At 39.4% G+C, this 25,007-nt stretch overlaps 1 protein-coding gene across 3 annotated transcripts; it reads left to right on the forward strand.

Moving 5' to 3' along the window:
• The first annotated feature begins 606 nt into the window (after nt 1–606).
• TBC1D10C (TBC1 domain family member 10C) lies at nt 607–23,895 on the forward strand. Of its 3 annotated transcripts, none has more exons than XM_083350798.1 (9): nt 607–892; nt 10,025–10,124; nt 12,111–12,218; nt 14,057–14,163; nt 15,858–15,972; nt 16,598–16,663; nt 18,556–18,745; nt 20,023–20,177; nt 22,288–23,895. In XM_083350798.1, the coding sequence occupies exons 1-9, from the start codon at nt 708–710 to the stop codon at nt 22,699–22,701; spliced, it is 1,440 nt and encodes a 479-aa protein (XP_083206924.1). In that variant the 5' UTR covers nt 607–707; the 3' UTR covers nt 22,702–23,895. The 3 variants fall into 3 exon arrangements, with proteins under 3 accessions (XP_083206924.1, XP_083206925.1, XP_083206926.1); XM_083350799.1 differs by having other exon boundaries at nt 18,559–18,745; XM_083350800.1 differs by lacking the exon at nt 607–892 and adding an exon at nt 8,837–9,417.
• The last annotated feature ends 1,112 nt before the right edge of the window (nt 23,896–25,007 follow it).

Below are 25,007 nucleotides of genomic sequence, written 5' to 3' on the forward strand. Positions count from 1 at the left end.
TCGGTGTCAGTGTTCTTCAGGTGTGGGGGTGTCAAATGAGGGTCTTGTGATGGGTCAGGTGTGAGTCATCAGTGAGAGGCTTGTGATGGGGAGGTTACATCAGGTCAGGGAGGTGAACTGCTGGTGTGGGGGCTTACGTGGGTTGGTTGAGGGTTGGTGCTGTCTCTGGTTGGCTGTGTGGTTTGGATTCTGAGGGGTTCGTAGGCTAGTTGTAAGTCAATGTGTCTGTTGATGGAATTGCTTGTAGAGCGCCAAGCTTCAATGAAGTCATGAGCGTGGCGGCTGGTAGCATGGCCGATGATTTTTTGTGTTGCTCCAATTGAACTGGTGTTGTTTGGTGTTGGTGTGGGTAGAGATTAAGGATTTGGGAATGTGGTGTTTGACTGCCAGCCAGTGTTTGTGGATTTTGTTTTTTAATTGACATATTTGTCCCACGTAGAATCGGTTGCAAGGGTTACTGTGAACATTTAGTTCCCCACCCCCTTTGCCTTACTCATTTCACAGAGCTATGTATTACATCAGGAAATGGTTTAGGGAGGAAATAGCTTGCAGAACCTGTGAGGAACTCTTGTCATAACAGTAAGGGTACGTTCATAGAGACAATTTTCTCTTCAGAAGTTCCTGAGCCAAGGGCCTGCAGTCAACATGAGATAAATCACAAAATTGATGGTTTCAGTTGATTGAAAGGATCTGAATGGTAGGGAAGAATGTCAGACCTTTCTCTGTTGGCTGATAATGTAAGCCAAGCTATGGCGGAACTACCAGATGCCTTTGATTTCTCCTTACGTGATGATGCCAGCTCTCTGGGCTCCGACTCTGAGCTGAATGGCATGGCTCCCTATCGCAAGACGGATCGCTTTGGCTTTATTGGGGGCAGTAGCCTCCAGAATGGGTAAGAGGCAGCTTCTGCTCCACAGGTCGCTAGAAGGGTGAGGAATGAGGGGACGGACCTTTACTGGACAGAGGAATAACACTCGAAGGAAAAATGGCATTGAGCTCTGCTGTAGACAAGTGGATGAAATCTGTTTTCAAGCTAGTAGAAAAATTTCATATTCTCTGCTACTTCTTTCTGTGTTCTTCCTACTTCTGGGTGCTTCACTTTGCAGAAATTATTTTCATAGGTATCAGATTGTTTTGTTCTCACCTGACTGGCTGCATCTGTAGGTAAAGGTAAAGGTTCCCCTGCACATGCGTGCTAGTCGTTTCCGACTCTAGGGGCTGGTGCTCATCTCCGTTTCAAAGCTGAAGAGCCAGCGCTTGTCCGAGGACGTCTCCGTGGTCATGTGGCCGGCATGACTAGACGCCAAAGGCGCATGGAGCGCTGTTACCTTCCCACCGGAGTGGTCCCTATTTTTTCTACTTGCATTTTTACGTGCTTTCGAACTGCTAGGTTGGCAGCATCTGTAGATACTAACAAAAATATTCTTTCTAATCATTAGAAATAAGAAAGGCAATACATATGTCTTGGTTTTAGGTAATTTTCCAAGATGCATTACTTACTTCAGATGTGGCAAGTATTAAAGGCAGAAGGGAGGTATATAAATAAGTACACAACCTTATTCTACCCTGTTGTTAGGTAATTTTGGACTAATGCCTTCCAGGGAAGAGGGCTTTTTTCTCCAAACTTCTCTTTTGGAGTAAGCAAGCTGTGTTGAATTAGTGCCCCCTGCTCATTCTTCTGAATGACTATCTCTAGATTTCTTTCACAAAATCCTATCATGGCATCAGATTCTCTTTATAATTTTCTGGTAATGGTATCTTAGGAGTCTGCCCCCAATAAAATAATTGCTTAAAATTACTTTGCTATTTTTTTTGTATTTAACTTAGCTACCATTAAAGGAGATAGTAATAAATATCAAATGAAAAGGTCTATAGCTTAGGTTAGGGTAACTTTCCCCAAGAAGAAGCCAGATATTTTAGATTTAAATTCAAGTCTTCAATTAGGAAAAGCTGGCTAGAACAGAAAAGTGTCACAAAATTGTGGTTATTTGGAGGGCTGAGAACTGACATTATTTTGACAAGAGGGCAAAGGGGTTACAATCCCAGTTTCAAGTTTGGGGATCTGGATCTATTCCCTTTTGCGCTAGCTTTATGGTCATACTGGATGGGTGCTCTTGGATTCTAATCCTCATGCATTTGGAGGGTATCAGGTAGGAGCAGGCTGATGTAAAAAGACTTGAGGCTTTATGAACTGAATTCACACACACCAAAAGATGCACTTAGTTAAGTCAGAGAGATCCAGATGTTCACCTGCATTCATATCAATGGAGCACATGAGACCTGTTTGCAACTCAGATGCAACTTGCTGGATGAAGATGATAGGAAATAATTTTCCTCTCAAGGAAAACTGGCAATACAGTAATCCTGACCTAGTTATCAACTCATTTTGTAGGATAATAATTGTTAACTTTTTGTTTCTCACATTTTGCCAATCATTTTATCCAAGAACTTTGATGCTCCTGTGATAGAAACAAAAAGCTAAGTTTGCCCATCTAGTGCATCTACAGTATATACCGTATCTGCAGGCATTCTATTATTGCCGTAAGATTAAAGGACTTAACATTTCAATGATTAACCCTATGCCCCACCTAGATCACCTGTGCAGATACAAGTGGAATTGGTTGTATGCTGTGTTTTAGAATTCATTTTATTTTCACAGGAACACTGATATTTACCAATCATGTTACTTATCAATATCTAGGCAGGCTTGGGAGACAACAGGTAAATACCAGGATAGTAGGGTAGACAGAGAAGTCATAGAACTATCCCAGAATAAGACAATAGTAAACTTCTATACCAATGTCAAGAAAACTGCATGGGAAATAAATAGGAGTTGAGTTTGAATTACCATGTCTTTGTGCTGCATCATATTTCAGGGGCTAAATTACAGTTATATTTTATCTTTTGAACCTGCATCACTTTAAACAATTTTATTTCAAAGTATATTACAATATATAATTTGCTTCATTCTTGTATTTCTGGTGAATCTAAAATTGTTACAACTTCAGGAATACTTAAGGTTACAGTATGGAATTAATTAACCCTTGGTATATTTGGAATCAGCAATGTTCTATTCAACAATTAACCCTTCAGGTTCAGTTGTGGAATGGAATACACCAGCTATAAATGTTTGTGGAGGTTCTTTGTCATCTGGGTCATGGTTATCCCAGATGTGCTTTCTTTCCCCTTGAAAACATTTTCCTTCTCATCCAAGAAGCTTGTTCGATTCTGCCTGAATGGTGGAGAATGGAAGGATTTATATTCCTTAGCAGTCATCTGGTTGTTAGCACTCTGAAGGTCGGTTGTTAGCTCTCTGAGAGTCATTGAGGTGACTTGGGGGTTTATCTGTAGACTCAGGGTCACCTGAATCAAAGTGCAGTTGGCTGTGGAACCTTCTTGCGACGGTCCCAAGATGAGAAGTGAAACATTTTCAAGGAAAAAAGACCAAGAAAGTCAAGTTGCCTTTTGAAAAGCACTTCTGGGACAACCCACTGTAAACTTCTGAACCAGGCCTAGTTGTCCTTTTCATAGCAGCTTGAGCTAAATTTTGTAGTGCTTTGGTTCAGCCATAGAATGCCTCAGTGGCAGCATATCAAGGATGGATACACTGAGATTCAAGAACTGCATGTACCCAATTGCCCTTCCTGTAGAACTTGGAATTTTTTTTATCACAATTGACTAAAAACTGGTGGTAAGGTTTCTTGTCATCTTGAAATAGAATTGCAGTAAAACTCTAAAATTGGCTTGCTATCATTTAGGAAAGGGTCAAATTCTCCTCAGGAATCATAAAAATGAGTGACCCATTGCCCATGTTAGGTAGTCGTACTGTTGCTCCTACATTCTCAAAAACATTAAATGTATATGATTTCTCATTAGTGTGATAAAAATCCCTTTAAAATATACTTAAAGGACTCATATTTTTCTTTTCCTGTTGACTGATAATTTTAAGTCACCAAAGAGTACCATCGTTGTATAATTGGTCTACCGGTATATTTGTAGCTTTTTGTAATTGGAGTAGATCAAATATGTAGGGATAGTAAATGTCTTTTTTTTTTTTTTGCATCCTTTCGTTGTTGATTACAGATTAGAATTGGCCAAGCGGATAGAAAGAATCCTGTGAAAATCCTGTATACCTCTTGCACTTCTACAAATATTCTATATGTCATCCTTGTAATATAAGGCAGCTAGAGTACTCTATCTGGATAATAATTGTATATATAAATGATCCACTACTTTCCTATTTGATTTGCTGAATCAAAATAAAATTGTAATTGTCATCCATGCTGATTGGAATTATAGTCTGTTTAAGTGCTATTATGCGTCAAGATAACAGTCTATACACCAGTAATGAGGAATCTATGCCACACGTGTGAATTGGTGACATGTCGTGAGGTACTGCATTCACCAACACCCGATAACTATTTTTGAAAGATGTCCCATTCTCATATGATTTTCTCATGCCTTGTGTGGAGGCAGCAGGAGAATGAGGTATGGTCTCGCATGGTCTACAGACCCTCTGGAAGTTGTGTGACAGGACCATGTTCTTGTATAGCCTACAGGGTCTCTGAAACACATGCAAGAATGGGGTGTTCTTTTGCACGGTTTTCAGGATTGCCTGGATGTGGGGGAGATAGAGAATTATTTCTCTTTTGTGTGGTGTATGTGTGAGTGACCTGTGAGCAGAGTCGAATTAGGCATTCTCTCAATTTTTGATACACCAATCCCAAAAGGCTTGTCATCATTGCTATACAATCGGTATAGTCCTAATATATTGTCTTCCTTGGTGAGGAAGGCAAGCCTTTCTACTCCGACATAAGTGTCTGTGTGGCCAGCCAATCAGTAGACTCATGAGAGGCCAGCAAGCAGGAGTTATAAAAAGCACTCTTAACGATGATGTTCATATCAAGATTATTTGTAATGTGGAAGAAGGCCTGAGTGGAAAATGCCTTTGCCTACCTATTAACTAACATTTCCTGTTTTAGCAATGTAGCTCAGCCACATCCTCTCACCGTATCTATGACAACTGGTGCAACCACGTTGTGGTTACGGTGGCTATTGAGTGTGCTTTCTTGACTCTTTGGTCTACATGACTTTGGAAGGCTGAACTTAATACATTTCCATTAATTCTTTTTAGCCACACTAGAAGTTCCATTTCAACTTTCAAGATTTCCTGCGAAGAATTGTGAAACCGGTGTCTGATGAAATGCAGGCAACCTTATAGAAAACTCTAAGCTTCTCTCTTTCCTAATTGCAAATCTATTATTTTCAGAGCTCCTGAAGAAGAAAATTTGTGTATGTGCCCATGGTTTGAGATAAGGAAGATGGAACTATACAAGCCATAACCCACAGCAAGCAGGAATTAATGTGGGCACTCTTAACAGTGACATATACAGCAAGATTGTCTTTAATGTGAGAAGAGCCACTTAAACATCTCTCTCTCACACACACACCCTTTTTGGCAGCCACTGGAATTTTCCCAAGATCGTCTTATTGAGATTATGAGAGCAGGGTTTTCTGTCCTTGAGGTGAAGATAAGCTGTGAATCATGATGACCATAAGCAGTAAATTGAGGTTTTTAAATTCCTGATGCTCCTGTTTTACTGTCCTTAAAACCCCCCACTATTTTTGAAGCCTCCTGCCCTCCAGAGATGTGATATGTCACCACTGTTTCCCTTAGTCTTACAGGCTGAAAAAGATTAAGGGATGCGCGTATGAGAGAAAAGAGGCATGATTTCCAGTTATAAAAAAGATTCCGGCTTCAAGTTGGTGCAAAACATACCAAGGCGAAAAAACTCATTACAGGCATGATTAATTTCTTGTAATACCTTCATTGGCGTAAATGGGAAGGGAGATAAATAGGATTAAAATGACCAAAGCCCTACCCCCTTTTAATGGAATGGAATGGAATAGAACGGAACGGAACGGAACAGAACAGAACAGAACAGAACAGAATAGAATAGAATAGAATAGAATAGAATATTTGGCCAAGTGTGAATAGACACACAAGGAATTTGTCTCACAGTGTACACGCAAAGCAACAGAATAATAATCATAGTAATAATAATAATACCAGTAAGAGGTGGTAGTTAAGAAGTTAATAAGAAGGATAATAATACTACAGCCATGCTACATGAGTAAATATACATAGACATTAGATGGGACTATGAGAATTAGATGTTCAGCAGAGTGATCTCTGTGTCTAGATGTTTTGGCATGTAATGTCCTATGGCAGCATCCCAAGGGGAGGCATTGAAACAGTTTATGTCCAGGATGTGAGGGGTCTGTAGATATTTTCTTAGCCCTCCTTCTGACCTGTGAAATGCACAGATCTTCTATAGAAGGCAGGCTAGTTGCCTTCTAGTTCTTTCTGCAGTCTTAACTATCCATTGGACTCTGTATCTATCTTGTTTGGTTGCCGTACCAAACCAGACAGTATGTATTTTTAATATTTTAATGTGCATGTAAAAAGGGGGGGGGCTTTAATCATGCAGTTCTGTTCACCACTTTGATACTGTTGACCCCACCCCAGATATCCCTCACACTTGTTTTAATTCTGTTAGCAAGATCAAAAGTCATTTAAAATGCAACCATCAACTGGGTTCTTTCCTGTTATCTGAACACCCAAGATGTTGAGGAAGGGAGTCGTGCTACATTTCATTTCTGGAGGGAAAGAGAGGTTGTTTTTAATGTAATACTGTTTCTGAGCAAAAGATGTGTACTGTTCGGTCTACCCAAGACCCAAGCAGTGGATCCTCTAGTGACTCAGTTCTTCCCTGACCTTTAGTATGCAGATGTTCTAGTATTCCAATATCTGTCAGCACTAAACCAAATACGATGGCTTGATCAACACTGAGTCTAAATCAATCCTATGAAGGCAAGAGAAGCCAAAGACAGGTATACTTTTATTATATTTATAACAGGGAAGACTAAATAGACAGAATTCCCATACTGTATTTATGATCTACTGTACTATTTTTCCCAAGAACTCAGGATAATTTCATTTCACCCCTCAGTGTCTGGGTTAATAATCTGTGCTAAGCTACAGAGAAGTAAAATGGCTTGGGGCTTTGTGCATCATAGGAACTCGTCTCAGAAGTGAGGTCACAGCAGAAAAGGCGTACAACCCTCTGACTCAGAGAACAGCTTCCTCACCCTTTCCGGTTGCAGAGCATTTTGTATGCATATGTGCTTCATATTAAAGATGCTTGAACTTGGCTCTTTAAAAGGCAGCCTGAAGATCACACCCACTCTATTGGATGGTTCTTACTGGATAAATCTCTGCCTCTTTCTCTCTTTTCCATTGTAATTGCCTCAGGGCTTTCTCTGCTGCTCCATAGAGAATCTGCGTGCAACTTCCTACCAAAATAATGTGGCAACAAGCGGGTGGCTCCAGATCCTCCCTCTCCAGAAACCATTCCCCTTGGCCTGAAGAAGGTTCCAACAAGGACATTTCTTCTCTTTTTAAATCAACTGCTCCTTCTCCGTAGAAAAAAAAGGGAAGCTGACATCTCTTTTTATGAAATTAACATGTAATTTTAGCTGAAATCAGTATTTACAGTACCTGATCCTGACACAATTTATTTAAATACAGTCAACATTTGTGTCCTACCTGAATATAATTTCTTAAATATCTTCAAGATATTTACCATTAGCATACAAACGTTATTCCTCAGATTTATTCAAATGTAACTAAATGTTTGTTTCGATGTAACTTTTAGTCATATGTTGTGTTATTCAATTTTTTTTTCAGTTTCATAGCATTGTTTTGTCCATCAAAAGTTCGTATTTTGTACCTCTAGAATTTTTGTTCTACGGAGCACAATGAATTTGAGATCTGTGTTTGTAGTTTTACTGTTGGGAATTTGTTTTGTTTTGTTTTTGTGATCAAAAACCTGTAGTAAGCCAGTAGTAAGCTAGTCTTCTATTAACCCTTCTCGCAACATTTGATTGAAATGATTTTCAAGATAAGGATGTAAAATGGACATAGGTTTGAGCCAAAATCAATGAAATTCATCTTTTCCTGGTACACTCCAATTCTTCACCTTCTTAATTTGTTCCATTACAATATTCTCTGTTTCTACAATATTTTCCATTTGTTCAGGTTTGCTTGGTTTTCTATTTCAAATATCCATGTCGATTGCATTGCTTTTCCAAACATGTTTTTTTCTCATGTTTAAGAAAAAACATCAACTGAATATTAATTTTGTAAAATCCTCTGTATCATTGTATGTATGTGAACATTTTTTTTAGCTTTTTTGCACATCCACTAAGCATGATAAAATAAGCTTTCATGTTATGCACTTTTCCAATATCCACTGGAAATCCCTTATAGAGCCTTGGTGGAGCAGTGGGCTAATGCCTCCTTAAGTAACACCAGCTGCCTGCAATTAGTGCAGGTTCGCATCCCACCAGGCTCAAGGTTGACTCAGCCTTCCATCCTTCCAAGGTAGGTAAAATGAGGACCCAGATTGTTGGGGGCAATAAGCTGACTTTGTAATAATGCCGCCTGAGATGGGGCCGAAAGCCCTAATAAGCAGGCATATACATAGAATGAAGGCTATTGCTAAGCACATTGATTTGTGCTTTAAATTGTAAGCTGCCCTGAGTCTTCGGAGAAGGGCGGGATATAAATGGGATTAAAATTAAAATTAAATTAAAATTATACATTCTAGATAATTTCTAACATCATGCACTGATGATATATCATTTTTATAATAATTTTCTTTAAAATCATAACATAGTGTAAATTTCAGCCTCCTTTATCACATATTGTTCCATTAATCTAAAATAATTTGACCCAATTTAATAATTTAACTCCATGCTAATATGACTCAGAGTTTGAGGGGCTGTAGCAAAGAGAGATACAGCATTGGATTTTAAAATAATATTGTACTTTGTTATGGTCTGTAGAATGTTTAAATAAACTGACTGATTATATCAGGAGGACCTGCATATCTCTGACAGGGATTTCTCTGGGCAGCACTGACCTAATTCATCCTGGAAAGCACACTTCAGAAAGAGAGAGGAAAGGGGGCTGGGCAGAACATGCAGTGGAGAATCATGATAGTTAATGGATCAGTTCTCCTATCAGCTTCTCTGCTCTGAAGTTAGGCTATTTGATCTGCTGGAGTAAACTGGGGGAGGAATGGAAATTACTCAAATGCCATGTCTCCACATTAACCTGTTTATGCTTTAAACTGGTGTGTTTGTGTGTGTGTGCCTATGTGGTGGTAATCACAGAACTATTCTGGATGCAAGTTTACGCAAAACACCTGTCCACAGAAGAAGCACATTTTTTAAACCTGAGGAATAAATAACCAGTTTCAAACCAGATTTTTGTCAAGGGGAAAAGGGATGCATTTTCAGAGGACAATCAACAGGCAAAATGAACCCTTCTGTAGCTTACACTTCGAGCAGGTATTGGACTAATACTTCAAACCATATTTTCTCTTCAGCCAACCACTATATCCTTTATAGCAGAGGTGGGGAACTCTGGACTTCAATGCCCAGAGTTCAAAAACAGGCTCTATAGGAATAGATTTAATAGGAGCCCTCATGAAGAGTAATAATGTCTTGCAAGGGTTTTTTTTTTCACCGTGGGAAAGTACAGTGGGGAACATTATGGCCTTACAGGAAATTTAGAGATATGCCCTACGTTTTTATTTATTTATTTATTTATTTATTTATTTATTTATTTATTTATTAGTTTTTATAAACCGCCCTTCTCCCGAGGGACTCGGGGCGGTGTACAGAGGAAGGAAGGTATACAGATGAACAATAAAAAGTAATAAAAACAATAGTGAAAACAAACTGGGACCCCAATTAACGCTATCATGCCAGGCCGGACTGCTGGAACAGGAAAGTTTTTAAGTCGCGACGGAAGGTACGGAGGTCGGGGGCCATCCGGATTTCGGTTGGTAAACTGTTCCAGAGGGCCGGCGCACCCACTGAGAATGCCCTCCCCCTGGGGGCCACCAGCCGACATTCCTTGAGCTTTTTTGCTTTTTTTCTCCTCCATATGCAGTGAAGATCATCGCCCCGTTGAGCTCATCCGACACCGTGAAACCAAATGGCTGGAAATGACAGCTCACTGGGAGAAAACCATGGCCCGGCGCTATAGAAAGGTAAGAAGGTATCTAGCATTTTCTTTAAATAGTGATTTCAGCACATTAGAGATGCTATTTATTTATTTTTATTTATTTTTATTGAATTTATATACCGCCCTTTCCCGAAGGACTCAGGGCGGTTTACAGGGTACTTTACAGGGTATTATGATCTCATGTGACGTTCAAAAAGTAACGTGCATTTGACATATTATATCAAATGGCAGTTTGTTTAACCATGATTTATTGAATAAATAGCAAATGGTTAACTTCATAGAACAAAGTCTAGACCAAATATATTATATTGTGACATGGCATAACAACTGAAACTTATCAGAAGCTTTCCCTTTATCTCTCTTTTGCACGGTACCAACCCCAGACAGAAACAGTCCAAATAGAGCAATATAAACGGAAAGTGTTCCAAGATGCCAAGTTTTTGTAACCAACGTTTGCCGTTTCCTTGAAATATTAATATTACAGCTTCTAATTCAATTGATCTTTGCAAATACAGTGCAGTATAAACTGATATTAAATTAAAAGACCTGATGTTAAAAGCCCAGAAAAAAAATGAAAAGATCTTTGCATGAAACCAAAAGGACAGAAAGTTAGGAAGACCATTCTAACAAGTACGTAGATACTAAAACTGAGAAGTCTTCTTCCTGCATCCACCTTATCTCAGGTGAGCATGAACTACTCCAAGATAAAGGCAAGCTTAGCCTATGAGCAAATTCCAATGAAAGATGAATAATCCTTTTTGGCACAAAAGACCTTTTAACATTATGAGGCTTTTGAATCCTTCATATATTACCATTAATTGGATTGTGAAACTTGGCATTTGCTTTTAATTCTTTTGAATTTTGTCTTAATTTTGTGGGCTGCCTTTATACTGTTTAATATTGTCATCCTAAAATCTATACAAGGATCCAAATCTTTATCAAGGCTACCCAAGTTTAGAAAATACTTTCGAGATTAACCTACTAAAGCTATTGCCCTCTCAGGGCTTTTTTCCTCACAGAACGCTCAGAACGGAGTTCCGGCACCTTTTTTGGGATGGAACCTTGTAGGGTAGGCAAGGCGGGTTGTATGACATGTGTGAGTTCCGGCACCTTTTTCTTTTACAAAAAAAGCACTGGCCCTCATATGATTCCTGGAACTTTTTGTGTGACCAACATGGCTTAGTATTTTATTTATTCTCTTGGGAAACAGTTGGAAAAAAACTATTTAGGGCAATAAAACTGTTTAGAAGGCAAGCAATGATAGATAGATGATAGACAGACAGATGTGTTTGTGTGTGTGTGAGAGAGAGAGAGAGGGAGGGAGGGAGGGAGTGGGAGAGAGAGAGGAAGGGGGGGAGAGATGTAGGTAAGAATATGGATAATAAAAATGTCACGTTCACTTCTGGAAGCCACAATGTCTTGGACATTTACTAGGAAAACAAAATGCAGATTCAAACAGCAGACTGCCACTAATTTTTTTACACCAATAGATATATTGTTTTCCAAATATTTTTGATTGCATGTTTAATCACTGGCCATTCTGGCTACAGCAGGGAACAGTTTAGTAACATCCAGAGGACCATCCATATGTTACTCCTCCATGCTGTAGTATGAAGCCAACCAGAAAAGGCTAAATTGGTGATATGCATGGCAGTGATACTCCCATCTTGTAAGTCCTGAGCTTCAGCTTCTTAACTCCCATCCAATCCATTATTGGTTCCACACATCAATTTAGTCTTTGTAATGTTGCCCCAGCTGAAACAGATAAAGAAGAAATAGAGTTTATTTGTATGCTGATGACGGCCAATCACTGTTTAAAATTCCCTGGCAATTACCATAGATTTAGGTAGATGTTTTATAAAAATGGAGAAAAAGCTGAATCCTTCTTGCTGTCTGTGGCCCAAACCTTGGCTAGCTATAGAGACAAGGGGTATTGAGATTCTTTATAGGAGTGGGTTCATACAGGATCATTAGGCACTTACCGTAGTTTATATGGTTTATAACGACTCAGGTAAAGCTGCTGTGCCGAAAAGGAATCCCTTCCTCTTTACGTGCACGCTGTTGGCCTCTGTTGTGTGGAGGACAGACCAAAATGGAGAGGAGCCCTGGAAAGTACCAGGTAAGCCTGCATCTTATAGAACTTATTCTAGCCTTTGAGGCAGAAGATATTCCATGTGTGTTAAAAGTATTTGGATTAGAAATGTTCTATTATTACATCAGCCAATAGGACAATTGCCTCTTCTGCTATTGCACTTATCGTTTCCATCTGTGCTATCTATATCAATTAACTGGCAAATCAACTTGGTTGTCCATGACATTCTCAAGAATTCAAAAATACTGTCTTGCTTCTTCAAAAATCAATTTTCACTTCCATAGAGAACCACATGGAAAACTCCTGTCTGCATAGTTTCTGATCTTTATGGCCATAGATATATCACATCTGAATATTCATTTGTACTCTACCAAGAGGTAGTATTTCTTGATTTCTGGTTCCTTTTTGTTCAATAACTGATCATAACAGGCAGAAGTTATCCACTACTTCAATATCATTTCTAAAGCTGGTCATTGTACCCGTTATTATTGGTCTGCTCTTTTTTATATTTTTTCCTATTTTTTCCACTATGCTCCCAGCCACATATTTGCTTTTGCCTTGTAACTGAGCTCGTGCACTTCCTTGTACCAATAAAATTGTACCAATTTTATTTCTGTGTGCTCCATCTGGTAATGTCTCTCTCTCTCTCTCTCCCCTCCCTCTCTGTGTATACATATACATACACATACATACATACATACATATACACACACACAAATACACATACACATATATGCATCATTTCTGAAGACTGTGTTTGCAATAAAGGAGTCATTGGATGGATGGAAACTAATAGAGTCTTGGTGGAGCAGCCGGCTAATGCCTCCTTAAGTAACACCAGCTGCCTGCAATTAGTGCAGGTTCGCATCCCACCAGGCTCAAGGTTGACTCAGCCTTCCATCCTTCCGAGGTAGGTAAAATGAGGACCCAGATTGTTGGGGGCAATTAAGCTGACTTTGTAATAATGCCGCTTGGGTGTGGGTGTGTGAAAGCCCTAATAAGCAGGCATATACATAGAATGAAGGCTACTGCTAAGCTTGTAAGCCGCCCTGAGTCTTCGGAGAAGGGCGGGATATAAATGGAATTAAAATAAATAAATAAATAAATAATAAATCATTCTCTTGCTTCATTTCTGTTTCTTAGATCATACAGTTCAACTTCATTTTCCTCCTTACTATTTTCAGTTGTGGCATTCCAGTCTACAACCATATCTTGTTGACATGATTTTCAGTTTCATATTGAAACTGACCATAAAAACCATCAACTTCTTCATCATATGTTAAGGTTCAAGGGATAAACTTGGATAATTGTTATTTTAAAGAGTTGTCCATTGCTTTGATTACATTGTACCCAAGTAGTACCTCTGCTGTATCCTTCCTGACTATAACAGCAACATCATTCCTTCCTTGTTTTTTATATCTTGTAGTAAACGATATGATTTTTCGGTTAAAAGTGTTTAATTCCAATCCACTTCAGTTAGCTGATGCAGAAGATGACAATGTGCAGTCCATTTTTACTTTCATTTTTCAGTTTTCATGCTTTTTACATTCCATGTTGCAAAGTACAGCAATTCTGTCTTTGAGCTTTTGGTCCTCCCCACCCCACCCCACCCTGCCACATGTCAACATCAGCAACTAGATGTCTGGAAGATGACATTATAAACACTAGTACTGAAAAATCTTCAGCTGTCGCTTAGTAGATGTTGAGCACCTGAGGAGCACATCATCTGGCACTGTATTATGAATCGCTTTATTGTGTTTATCTGTGGTGCTTTTCTTTAACAACGTATAAAGAAGAGGGTATTGTTGGGAAAGAGTTATACAAATATGGGGCCACCACTGATAGAGCCCTGGTTGCTGTTGCAGGAATTGCTTGAGGTACCTGGTGATCCTCAGTGGGTGGAGACTATCACAAAGGACATTCACCGCCAATTCCCTTTCCATGAGATGTTCCTGTCTCCTGAGGGTCCTGGGTGAGTGAGATACAGTATGCAGAGTGGAAGTTTTTGAATAAATTATTATTTATTCTGAAATAATACAGGCTGAAATATACAGAATAGTTGTCTGAAGAACTTTTCAGTCCATCGTATTTGTTTTATGGAAAATAAATCGTATTTAACTAAAATATATAAATGCTTCATATACTGTCTCTTTTAAATTTTTTTATGTCTAATGTTTCATTGATAAACAAAAATCAAAGCAATTCCAAATCTAAATTGTAACATGCTTATGTGTTGTTCTATATGTTGTATAGTAGCATCAGGTCCGTGAATATGGTTGTTGGTTTTTTTTGAGAATTACAAAGCTCCCTACTTCGCTCCAATTTAACTTCAATTTTGAAAAGATTAAAAGGACGTTAGCATGCTGCAGCACAAACGGCTAGCCTCTCTAGATCCCAATAGCATTTGTAGAAAATAAAAGCAGTGAGGTAGCCATGGGTTATTGTTTGCTTGGAAAAATACCCACCTGACCAGGAAAAAAAAACCCCAAAGGAAGCCAGAATTGGGAAGATTCAGTGGAAGGCTAAAGAGATGATGGGGAGCAATTTCCCATGCAGAATATGGTATTATGCCGCTTGGGGGCTAGCAACAAGGAATTAAATCTGCAATACAACTGCCTGTAGCAGAACAGGGGGGCTGAAAGCCCTAATAAGCAGGCATATACATAGAATGAAGGCTATTGCTAAGCACATTGGTTTGTGCTTTAGATTGTAAGCTGCCCTGAGTCTTCGGAGAAGGGCGGGATATAAATGGGATTAAAATAAATAAATAAATAAATAAAATATTATGGCACTTATTTGGTGAAAAGTCAAATTCTCCCATGCTCATCTTATTATAATAGTACACTCTGCATGCTCCAAAAATTATATATGGTCACTGCCTTGTAAAGTGTACCTACCTCTGTCTAAGGAAGGGAAGGAATTGTGGATTGATACAAGAAGCAAGACTTCCTTCACTGAATATTTTCATCTAGAGGCTAGATAATAATCTGCCAGGGGTGCTTTCAGTGGGATGGTTGTTTTGATGACTGAGGTGGACCTTTCCCTAACTGTGTCCCCACAACCCTTTACCACATCTTCTGAAAAACTATGCAGCATGGATAAAGACTGCTGATCCTAACTCTGAGTTGTGGGTATGTAAGGCTTAATGGGTTATCCAAACTCAGTCTTTGTGTGGTTAATAGTTCAACGTGTTGTGTGATCCTAGAAAATGAATTAACTCAGTAACCACACTGAGTGTGCTGCATGATTACAGACTATGATTCTTTATAATTTGCATGGCTGATTCCATTTCCAACTTTGACTTGGCTAACCCCAAGTTGGAATTTTCCAGATGTACTGGGATACTACTTGAATAATCCCAGCCAGTTGGTTGGAACCTAGTTTATACGGGAAGCCCATGAATCTATGGAAAGTGGACAGTCCTGCCATGTAGACTGATGATTTGCCCCATGGAAGAGTGTTGGGGAAGGGAAAGGCCATTTACATATTCCGAGACTGAGCAACAGGTTGAATCCCACTGGCAAAGGCACAGCATAGAGTTCTACTTAAAAGCAGAACAAAGCTGAGCTGGATTGCTCTTACTGAATTGGATGGGATCTGGTGAACCCAAGGCAAGGATGTGACCGTGGCTTCCTCAAGCCTTCTGTGATCTCTATTCCCTTATAGACAGCAGGGGCTGTTGCAGCTGCTGAAAGCCTACACTGTCTATCGACCCCAAGAAGGTTATTGTCAAGCTCAAGGACCAGTGGGTGCCCTGCTTCTCATGCACATGCCACCAGAGGTGAGTCTCAGGCAAAGCCATTCACCCTTACACTTATCACTGTGGCTGCTGGATTGATTGACTGACTGACCAAACAAAATATATGAGCTAGTCGAATCTGAAAAATATCTGGGTAGGGTGTAAGACCATATAACATTAAAATACTTCCCAAATAGAAAATTGATGGGGTTGAACCCAGTTCCCAAAGCTCCTGAGAAACCAGATTGCTTCTACTTTAACTACAAGTTAAAAGACAAACGACAGTGGTGCGTGCAGTTGGGGTAAAAAAAAGTCCCCGTAGCATTTGAGTCAAGATGCAGCTAGTCCAGATGGCGCAGTTGTAGATCAGTCTGTTTTTATATACATTGCCACAAATAAAAATTGCCAGAAATTTGACTGCACCATCGTGACCTCCTGACTGCAACTTGACTTTTTTTTTTTAATGTACCCTTTGAAGATCCCTGAGAGGGACCAGGTGGCATCCCTCTGATTTTCCAAACCCTCTCTAGAATTCCAGGCAAGATGGGCAGGATCAGATTTTTCACCCCTTTTATCTTTCCTACATCAGAGTTATTCCATACTAGATTGTCTCTATCAGCTGCTACTGTTTGTCTTCCCTGATGGCTGCCTATTTATTTTTTTCCAGCAAGCTTTCTGGTGCCTGGTACAGATCTGCGACCACTATCTGCCTGGTTACTACAGCCCCCAAATGGTGAGACATTTAAGGAAGAAGGGAAATCCAACAAACTGGATTGGGACACCAGTTCTTAAGGCTTCTCTTTAGGGTTGAGTTAAAGTTCTATCCACCAATTTTTAATAGCAGAAACTATATTGAGATAATTTTTTTTCTGTCCCCACTGCTAATGCTTATCCTTCTTCCACAGCCTCTATTCCAGCTTGTTGCCAAATGGTGCTGTCCTTTTAATCAAAATATCTGCAGGGTTTTGAAAATGAAGTCATGGGCTCAGACTCTGGTACCCATAGCAGCAGCCAGGAAAACAATGATGGGCAGGAGTGAAGATTTAACATTTTCTACCTGCTGGCTTGTGCTGGTTCATCAAATGCTGATCAGCTTTTAACAATCTGGCCCTTCAACCCTTGTTGAGAAGAATCCATTTAGCTTCTTATGAAGGTTCCTGGATGACAGTTGCTAGTAAAAATGATTTGTTAGGTTCCTTTGTTGAAAGCAACATCCTAGGCAGAATGTTCTCCAGCTGGAGATGATATTAATTACCACTGATTGGGGAGAAGAATGGAACCCCTAACATATCCCTCTTTCAATCTCTCTCTGGTTTTAATTAAGCAAAACAGGCATGTAATTAGAAGACTTTTGGAAGTATGGCACTTTGAAAGAGCAGCTCTTTCCAGATCTGGCATCTCAAGAAGCCTGCTGATCAGCTGCTCACATCTTGTTCCACAAAGTGAAAGAGAGTGCCTGGGGACTAAGTGTGTGTGTGTGTGGGGGGGGAGAAATAGGACTGCATTTTTATTTATTATTTTATTTATTATTTTTAAATAGCTAGATTAAAGGCAAAAGTTCAGGTGGTACAACTTCATGTTTGATTCACATAAAGGAACATTCACCCATGAAATTAAATCCTAAAGCTCAAGAATTGTGCCAGATGAGGATGGCAAGCAAGACTGTAATGCAGGGGTCTCCAAGCCTGGCAACTTTAAGACTTGTGGACTTTAAATTTCAGAGTTCCCCAGCCAGCATAGCTGGCTGAGGAACCCTGACAATTGAAGTCCACAAGTCTCAAAGCTGCCACATTTTGAGACCCCTACTGTAGATGGATGAAGCTGCAGGATGGAAGGATGGAAGTCTCAGAATTCCCCTCCTGGAAGTGCTTTGTGTCTTCATACCCTGGCCTTCACACTCTGTTTATTCTGTTCTGGGATAATGGCTTAGTAGTTCCTACTACTACAGTATCTTTCAGGGGCCATTTCACAAATTATTTTTCTCTCAACACTTCCTGTAACCTTAATTGGGCTTTCTCAGCCTTGTTCTCTTTCTGATGATAGAAAGATTACAGTGCAAAAAGTGAAATAATTTTCATAATGCCACTTCCTGACTATAGCATGGAGGCACGTGACTTGAAGGTTCAGCCATTGCTTGGTAAATAGACCATTTTCACAAGTCATAAAGGAAATAAAATTTATTTTAAATAAAACCTTCAATTTTAGATATTGAAATGGAAAATAGTTGAATGGCCACTAATATCACAGTTGCCAAAAGGAAATGACAAATGAAAATGCAGTACTCAAGTCAGATCATAAGATATCACCGGTCTGCTACAAATGATGTGTTCTCCCTATGACATGGTTTATGTTGCAACATAAGTTTACAGAGGCAAGAAGAGTCTAATTAAAATCTCCATGTCCATCCAGAAAGCTACATGCAGCTACATACTATTCTATCATTTATAGAAGAATAAAGAAAAAGTAATTCAGTGTTTTAATACCCAGCTTGCATTCACACTGTCATATTTTTTAACAATTGTAAACAAATAGTTATAAGTCGAGGACGGGTGAGAGTAGGAAGGTAAGAATAACAGAAGAGGAGACTATTTGATTAAATGATGTAGCTGCATCTTTTTCCCGCAGGAGGCGCTGGTGCTAGACAGTGAAGTTTTTACAGCTCTCCTCCATCGTGTGTGTCCCAAGGCCTTTAAGCACTTGCAGAAGCATGGGGTGGGGCCTTTGATGTACATGCCTGAGTGGTTCCTGTGCCTCTTTGCCCGCACGCTGCCCTTCCCCACAGTGTTGAGAGTCTGGGACGCCTTCCTGAGTGAGGGTGAGTGAGTGAAGGCAATGAGCATTTGGGATTTGTAAGTCCGGACTGAGAGAAGAAGCAGAATCACATTGCAGAACTTTGCAAACGCAGCAACTGAGGTGACTGGAAGAATGAATTGCTAGAGTTTAACCCTACAGATGCAGGAGGCTAAAATGGAAAACGACGGCAGGAGAGTCGTAACAACCTTCCTTTTAGAAAGAGAGGTATCTTCTAGGGATAAAGGAAAAGATTAAAATCTTTTTGAAGTAAATTTAAGAAGAAATGGGATATTGGATGGAGAAGGACAGGGATGCAGGGATGGTCATGATTTGGAACCAAGATGGACAATATTATGATGGACTCACACTTAAGATCTTTTGTAAGAGCAAAGTAGAGATGTTGCCCAGTAGGCAGTTTTGCTCTTGTGTTTTCACAGAGAACAGGACATTCTGGTTTTTTCCCCCCTACGTTTTGGAATGGAGATATTCCAAAATCATTAAGCAAGATCATGTCTGATAATTATTTAGGTGAAGGACTTACTAGGGAAGTCGAGGGCTGTAAAATAGATTAAATGGGGAGTTGAAAAAACATTCAGGAAAAAGGTACTAGCATATTGTTAGCTATGCCATATAATTGCCAAGAAAAGCTTATGGACAAGTCCAAGAAGTCGCCAAAAGTCCAATGTTATGCAGGGACTTTTTGGAGGTTTTCTCGTTTTTATGTTATTTTAGGGTTTGTACTACATTTTTATGTGTTTCCACTTCAAATAATAGGAAACATAATGCTGATTTTCAGGAGCTATAGTTGAAGGACGTACTTGAGATCCTGGAAAAGATTTTTTTTTATCATCAAATTACTCAGTCTTATTTTAGAGGGTCAGTCATCCCCAGCCTTCTATAAGTTCTGAGACTGTAACTCCCAGAATTCTCTGTGAACATGGGCAAAGAGTGGGAATTTTGGGAATTATAATTCTACCTTAGCTGCACTACTCTGAGTAAGCAGGATAGCTTGGTATCAAAGAACGACTTCAGTAAATTCATTCACCAGCATTATGGGGAAGAAATTTGAAACACTAATTCTGCTTTCCTGGAGTTCTCAGATTATCCAGAAACCATAAGAATCACTATTGTTCAATGGAAGAACATCCAGTTTGAATCCCAGCACTTCCAGCCAACATGAAACCTGAAAGATGTTGCTGCTTGTCCAAATAGGCCTGGCTAGATGATTGGGGAAGAGTGTATAAGAGTGCTTGTCATGAGCTCAGCTGCTCTGAATCCTGTCCTGGCTTTCTCCCGCAGGGGTCAAGGTGTTGTTTCGTGTTGGTCTGCTGTTAGTCCGCTTAGCCCTGGGCTCCTCTGGAAAACTGCGTGGCTGTTCAGGATTGGTGGAGACACTGGAGAAGCTGCGCAACATCCCACCTCAGTTTCTGCAAGAAGACAGCTTCATGGCTGAGGTAGAAACTACAAAAACTTCCTTTCTGGTGAAGCCAGCTCCCTTTTGTGTTTCTTTCTAGCCACAACCGACTATTTTTTTGGTGTGCAGGCACGTGAGACCTGCGGAAGATGATTACAGTGATAATTGGGAGTTTTTGTGAAAGTGTAGGAACTCTCAAGAATTTGCCTCTGGTGTTTAACGGTACACAAGGAAGGCATACACTGTGTCTCTGTGTAAAGAGTGGGATGTTAAAAAGGACAGAAAAGAATGTATGTTCCAAAGGTGCTTTTTCCCCAAAGCAACTGGACTTTCTTGGTTGTTGTTTCTTCCTTTGAAAATGTCTCACTTCTCATCCAAGAAGCTTCCTCAGTTCTAACTGACTGGAGGGGAATGAAAAGATTATATTCTTTGCAGTCATCTGATCGTTAGCTTTTGAAGGTCTGCCCTTAGCTCTCTGAGAGTCATTGAGGCCACTTGAGGGTTTATCTGTATCTTTAGAATCACCCAAATCAGAGAGTAAATGGGTGTGGAACTTGCTTGGGACTGCTGAAAGGACTGCGTAGTAAACAGGAGATAGGTGGTGTCATACCTATTTCGAAGGGATTTGAAAACTTGGCTTTTTGAGCTGTCTGGCCCAGACTGAGGGGTTTTAATTATTTATTAATGGGGTTTTAGTTTAAATTCAGGGACTTAATTTAATTTTAGTTTTAATCGATTTTAACTTTGTATGTCTGTATTTTTAATTTTTCCCTGTAAACCGCCCTGAGTCCTACGGGAATAGGGCGGTATACAAGTTTAAATAATAAAATAAAATAAAAATAAATACCCCTTCCCCATGGTTGAGGGAGGGCGCTTCAGTTTAAACATAGATGGCCTCTCTGAGCCCTCTTTCAAACTATGATCCTTTCTGTCCAGAATATGAACTTCGCTGTCTTCAAAAGAGTGACCCTTTTCTTTCAGACGCAGATGGACTGCTCAACGGAAGGTCATGGAGACTTAATACATATGCATGGCTTTTCTTTGTTTGCAATATTTATTGACTATCACACTTATAAGACTTGGGCAGTTTACAATTAGATAGAAACAGAACCAATACAATACAGTGCAATAAAATACAGTATCTACATACCAAGATAAATGCCATGTCAAACAGGACCAAAACATGATAGAATAAAAAAAAAGATTCTGCTTTTTTGCAGAATGCAAGGAGAGAGATACTACACATACATGTCCAGAAAAAGTATATTTCAGAAGTCAGGGGCCACCGCAGAAAAGGCCAGCCACCTGATCCAAGTCCCACATATTTCCTATGTATATGGTAGGGTAGTGGCTCTCAAGGGATAGTAAGAAGCATGGCTCTAATGAGTAGAATCAGTTTTGTGATTTAATTCTGTGTCATGTTATATAGGGCTTTGTAAGTATCCAACACATAGAATTTGGCTTCTCTCCTTTACTTTGGTCTTTTCATGGTGGTGGTTGTTGCTGAAAAGCGCCTTGCTTGAAATCAGCTATTCCAGGGGCATTTTTTTTAAAGTAATCAGGCGGTTGTAAACCTCATTTTACCCATAGGAGCCTTTACTGACTGGCTGCTAGGCACCCAGAAATCTATCCAGCAGTCCCAATCTATCATACACAGAGACTGGCTATAAGCCTGCGACATTCACCAATGCCCTTTCCACATCTCTGTTGCAGAGATGGGGAAATTCAAGAGCTGAGAGCTGCCCTTGGGTGATAGTAAGCAAAGAAGTAACTTCACTCAAGGGCCTAGGTCCCATTCCAAGGCAGGGGTTTTGATTTTATTGTATTGCTGGGCTGCTTCTTGTTATTCCTAGTGTGTTAAATTTAAATGAAACCTTGTGTACCCGTTTTTAATTATTTTGCTCCTCCAAATGAGAATTTTTTTTCTCAGGGAGTTTGCAGCCCAAATTTAGGAATGCCATTTATTGAAGCCATAAGAGCCATAAAAGGAGGAATTTATGGTCCCATATGGTCTCAGATCGACAGGTTTCACCCCTCCTTTCTTAGAAGTCCATTTACTGTAATGCAAGTACCGGTAATTCTAAATTCCTATTTTCCTCCTTGGGCCTCACACCTAAACTTGTCCTTGTTGCTTTCTTCACCTTTGGTAGGTCCATGATGTGCCCATCTCAGAGAGTGACCTGGAACGTGAATGTAGAATCCAACTGGGAAAACTGTGCAAAACTCAGCCTAAATTCCAGTACAGCTCAAAGCAGCGCCTTTCTGGTGCAAGGGCCATCTTCGACATTCAGCAACTGGAGGATGCACAGAACAATAAGGCAGAGAAGGAAATTCACTCACATACTTTCCACATCCCCAAAATCAAGGTAGACCCGCCCCCATCATCCCCAGAGGAGCAGAAGAGGGCCTCGGAGATGCAAGGTCATAAAAAAGAGCAGAAAAGGAAGCCGCCCGACACACGGGGAAAGACTTTCCATGTCCTTGAGCATCCCAGGGGTAGAAGGGAGAGAAAGCTAGAACCAGAAGCCTCAAAGTGCAAGTCGTCTTTTTACTTGGAGGCATGATTCTCACTCAGGGCAGAGAAGACATGGAACTCTGGGACAACATCATGCAGCATTTTCTCACTGCCCTGCTCTGGTTAATGGATGAATTCAGAAGCTTCGACATAGCCTGAGTTGAAGGCAATCCTAAATTTCTAGCAAAATAAATAAATGGGTGGGTTTCCTAATTTAGGAGCTTCCTCTTTCTGAAGCCTTCACCTATAACCCTGCTTGAATTAAAATAAGAGATGGGTAGTCCCATCCTACATATGTTTTGGGATGTACATAAAGCTATGAGTTACACATATTGGGGGGGGGGTGTGCGTGCGCAGACACAATTTAGCTATAGTAAGCTTGGTGTATTTCAAAGGGCAGAGCAAATGGATTTCACTAAGTACCCTTCTTCCCATCACTCAGCTCCCACCCACCCCCACTAATTTTGGCATAGTGTCAGAAGGTGAACCCTTGATAATTTGGAAACATGGTAGCTCTCATTTAGCAACTGCCTTGGACAGAAAGTGGTGATGAAAAAGTAATTGTGTGGGAATCTTTGCAGAACCTGTAAAGCAAAGGAAAACTGAAGTAAACTTGTAAAATTGTGACGTTTTACTTAGTGACTGCTTTGCTTAACGACCAATTTGCTGGTCCCAGTTCTGGTCACTTAACAAGGGCTACTTGTATGCTACACATTTCCATCTATTTTTGCTGTGGATGTTGCAATCTACAGTCTACGCTTGGCAATGAGGGGGAAAAAAGAGGAAGAACTCTAAGATCTTGGGTGAATGAAACCTAATTTGAAATGCATTGTGTTTACCATTGCTCCAGGCTTTGAGGTATTTGGCACCTTGATTCTAAGGGGGTAAATTTATTGCACATGTATACATAAAACAGATTCACAGAATCTAATTTAGTAAAATAACAACAATGTGATTTTCCTATATCCATAAAAAAATAGAAAGTTGCTCTGATTCAGTGTGGCAAAGGGATGATGGTATATAATTATTTGCTTTCAGGAAAAGACTGTTTTAAATGAACAAATTAAAGAAAATAGAAAAGGGGTGAATCTATTAGTGTTTAAAGGAACTAATCATAACAATTACATTTTTTTAAAAAACCCCAATAACAAAGGTAAAAGATCCGCATGATCGGTATAAATATAAGGCGTTAATTTAAATTGTTGAGTCTATCATTAAATCTAATTACCATTTAGCAACAAAATGTGTCATTTTTTTCATTTTTAAAGCATAAATGCTCTTCAAAAACAAATAGCAAACTGATATCCTGGATCCATTCTTTAAAATTACAAAGACTTTCTTTCCATTTATGTACTAGTATCCCCTTTGTTGTACCTCCAGCTTCATAGACCCAAAGATCCTCATAAAATGACTAATGCAATATTTTACAAATATAGTTCAAAATCACACTGAGATTCGTAACTATTTCTTCCCAAGATTACATTAATGTATGTATTAATGTGAAACCCCCCAAAGCTACAATAGAACAAGATAAAGTCATGTGAGTTAAAGAATTTAACTTTATTAAACATTCCTAGACAGGTCCAATAGACCTGTCATAATATGTAATGATTAATTAGTTTCATCTTTAAATACTGTAGTAAGAAGTGTATTTACCATTTTTAATACATGGACCCATTGATTTTCCAAAACTGGATATTCTAATTTCTCCTTCCACAGATCCAATATTTTTTTTCTTTCATTTTTTACTACCTTATAAAAATGAATTCTTGATATTCATTTGACTGCAGCCTCTCTTAATGAAGCTAAAATAACACGTATCTTGCAGGCTGATAAAGTTTTCAGGACATATTGCCAAGAATATATTGCAAATAAGCTAAACTCAAAAGACAATCTCTCAAAGATTTTAAAACAGCCATTGAAAATCAATTGATTTAAAATAATAAGCCATCATTTAGCCCAGGTATTCAAACAGAACCTCTTCCTTGCTGTTTTCAGATTTGAGTTCTACCACATCAAGTTATCGTGATTTGAGATCAAATCACAACTGCTTACCTATTAATAACCAAATATGCCTAGCAGCTTTCAAAGTTGGAAATGATCTTGATTTAATATACCTAGATCCTAACACCTGCCAAGATTTCAGGGATGATACACATTGCTTTCCAAATCAGTCCAGAAAAGGAAGTGAACTTAATACAGTAAGTCTTATTCCACACAAAAAAAAACATAAATGTTAAGATAAAGGCTCAATAATACAGTTGAAAATCTGCTAGGTTATCTCGTCTTCATGAGATAACTGCAGTTTGCCCAAGTACATTCTTGAGACTAACAGAAGAAACCAATTGTTCAACA

The sequence above is a fragment of the Vipera ursinii genome (genome assembly GCF_947247035.1).
Source record: "Vipera ursinii genome assembly, chromosome: 1".
Taxonomy (NCBI): domain Eukaryota; kingdom Metazoa; phylum Chordata; class Lepidosauria; order Squamata; family Viperidae; genus Vipera; species Vipera ursinii.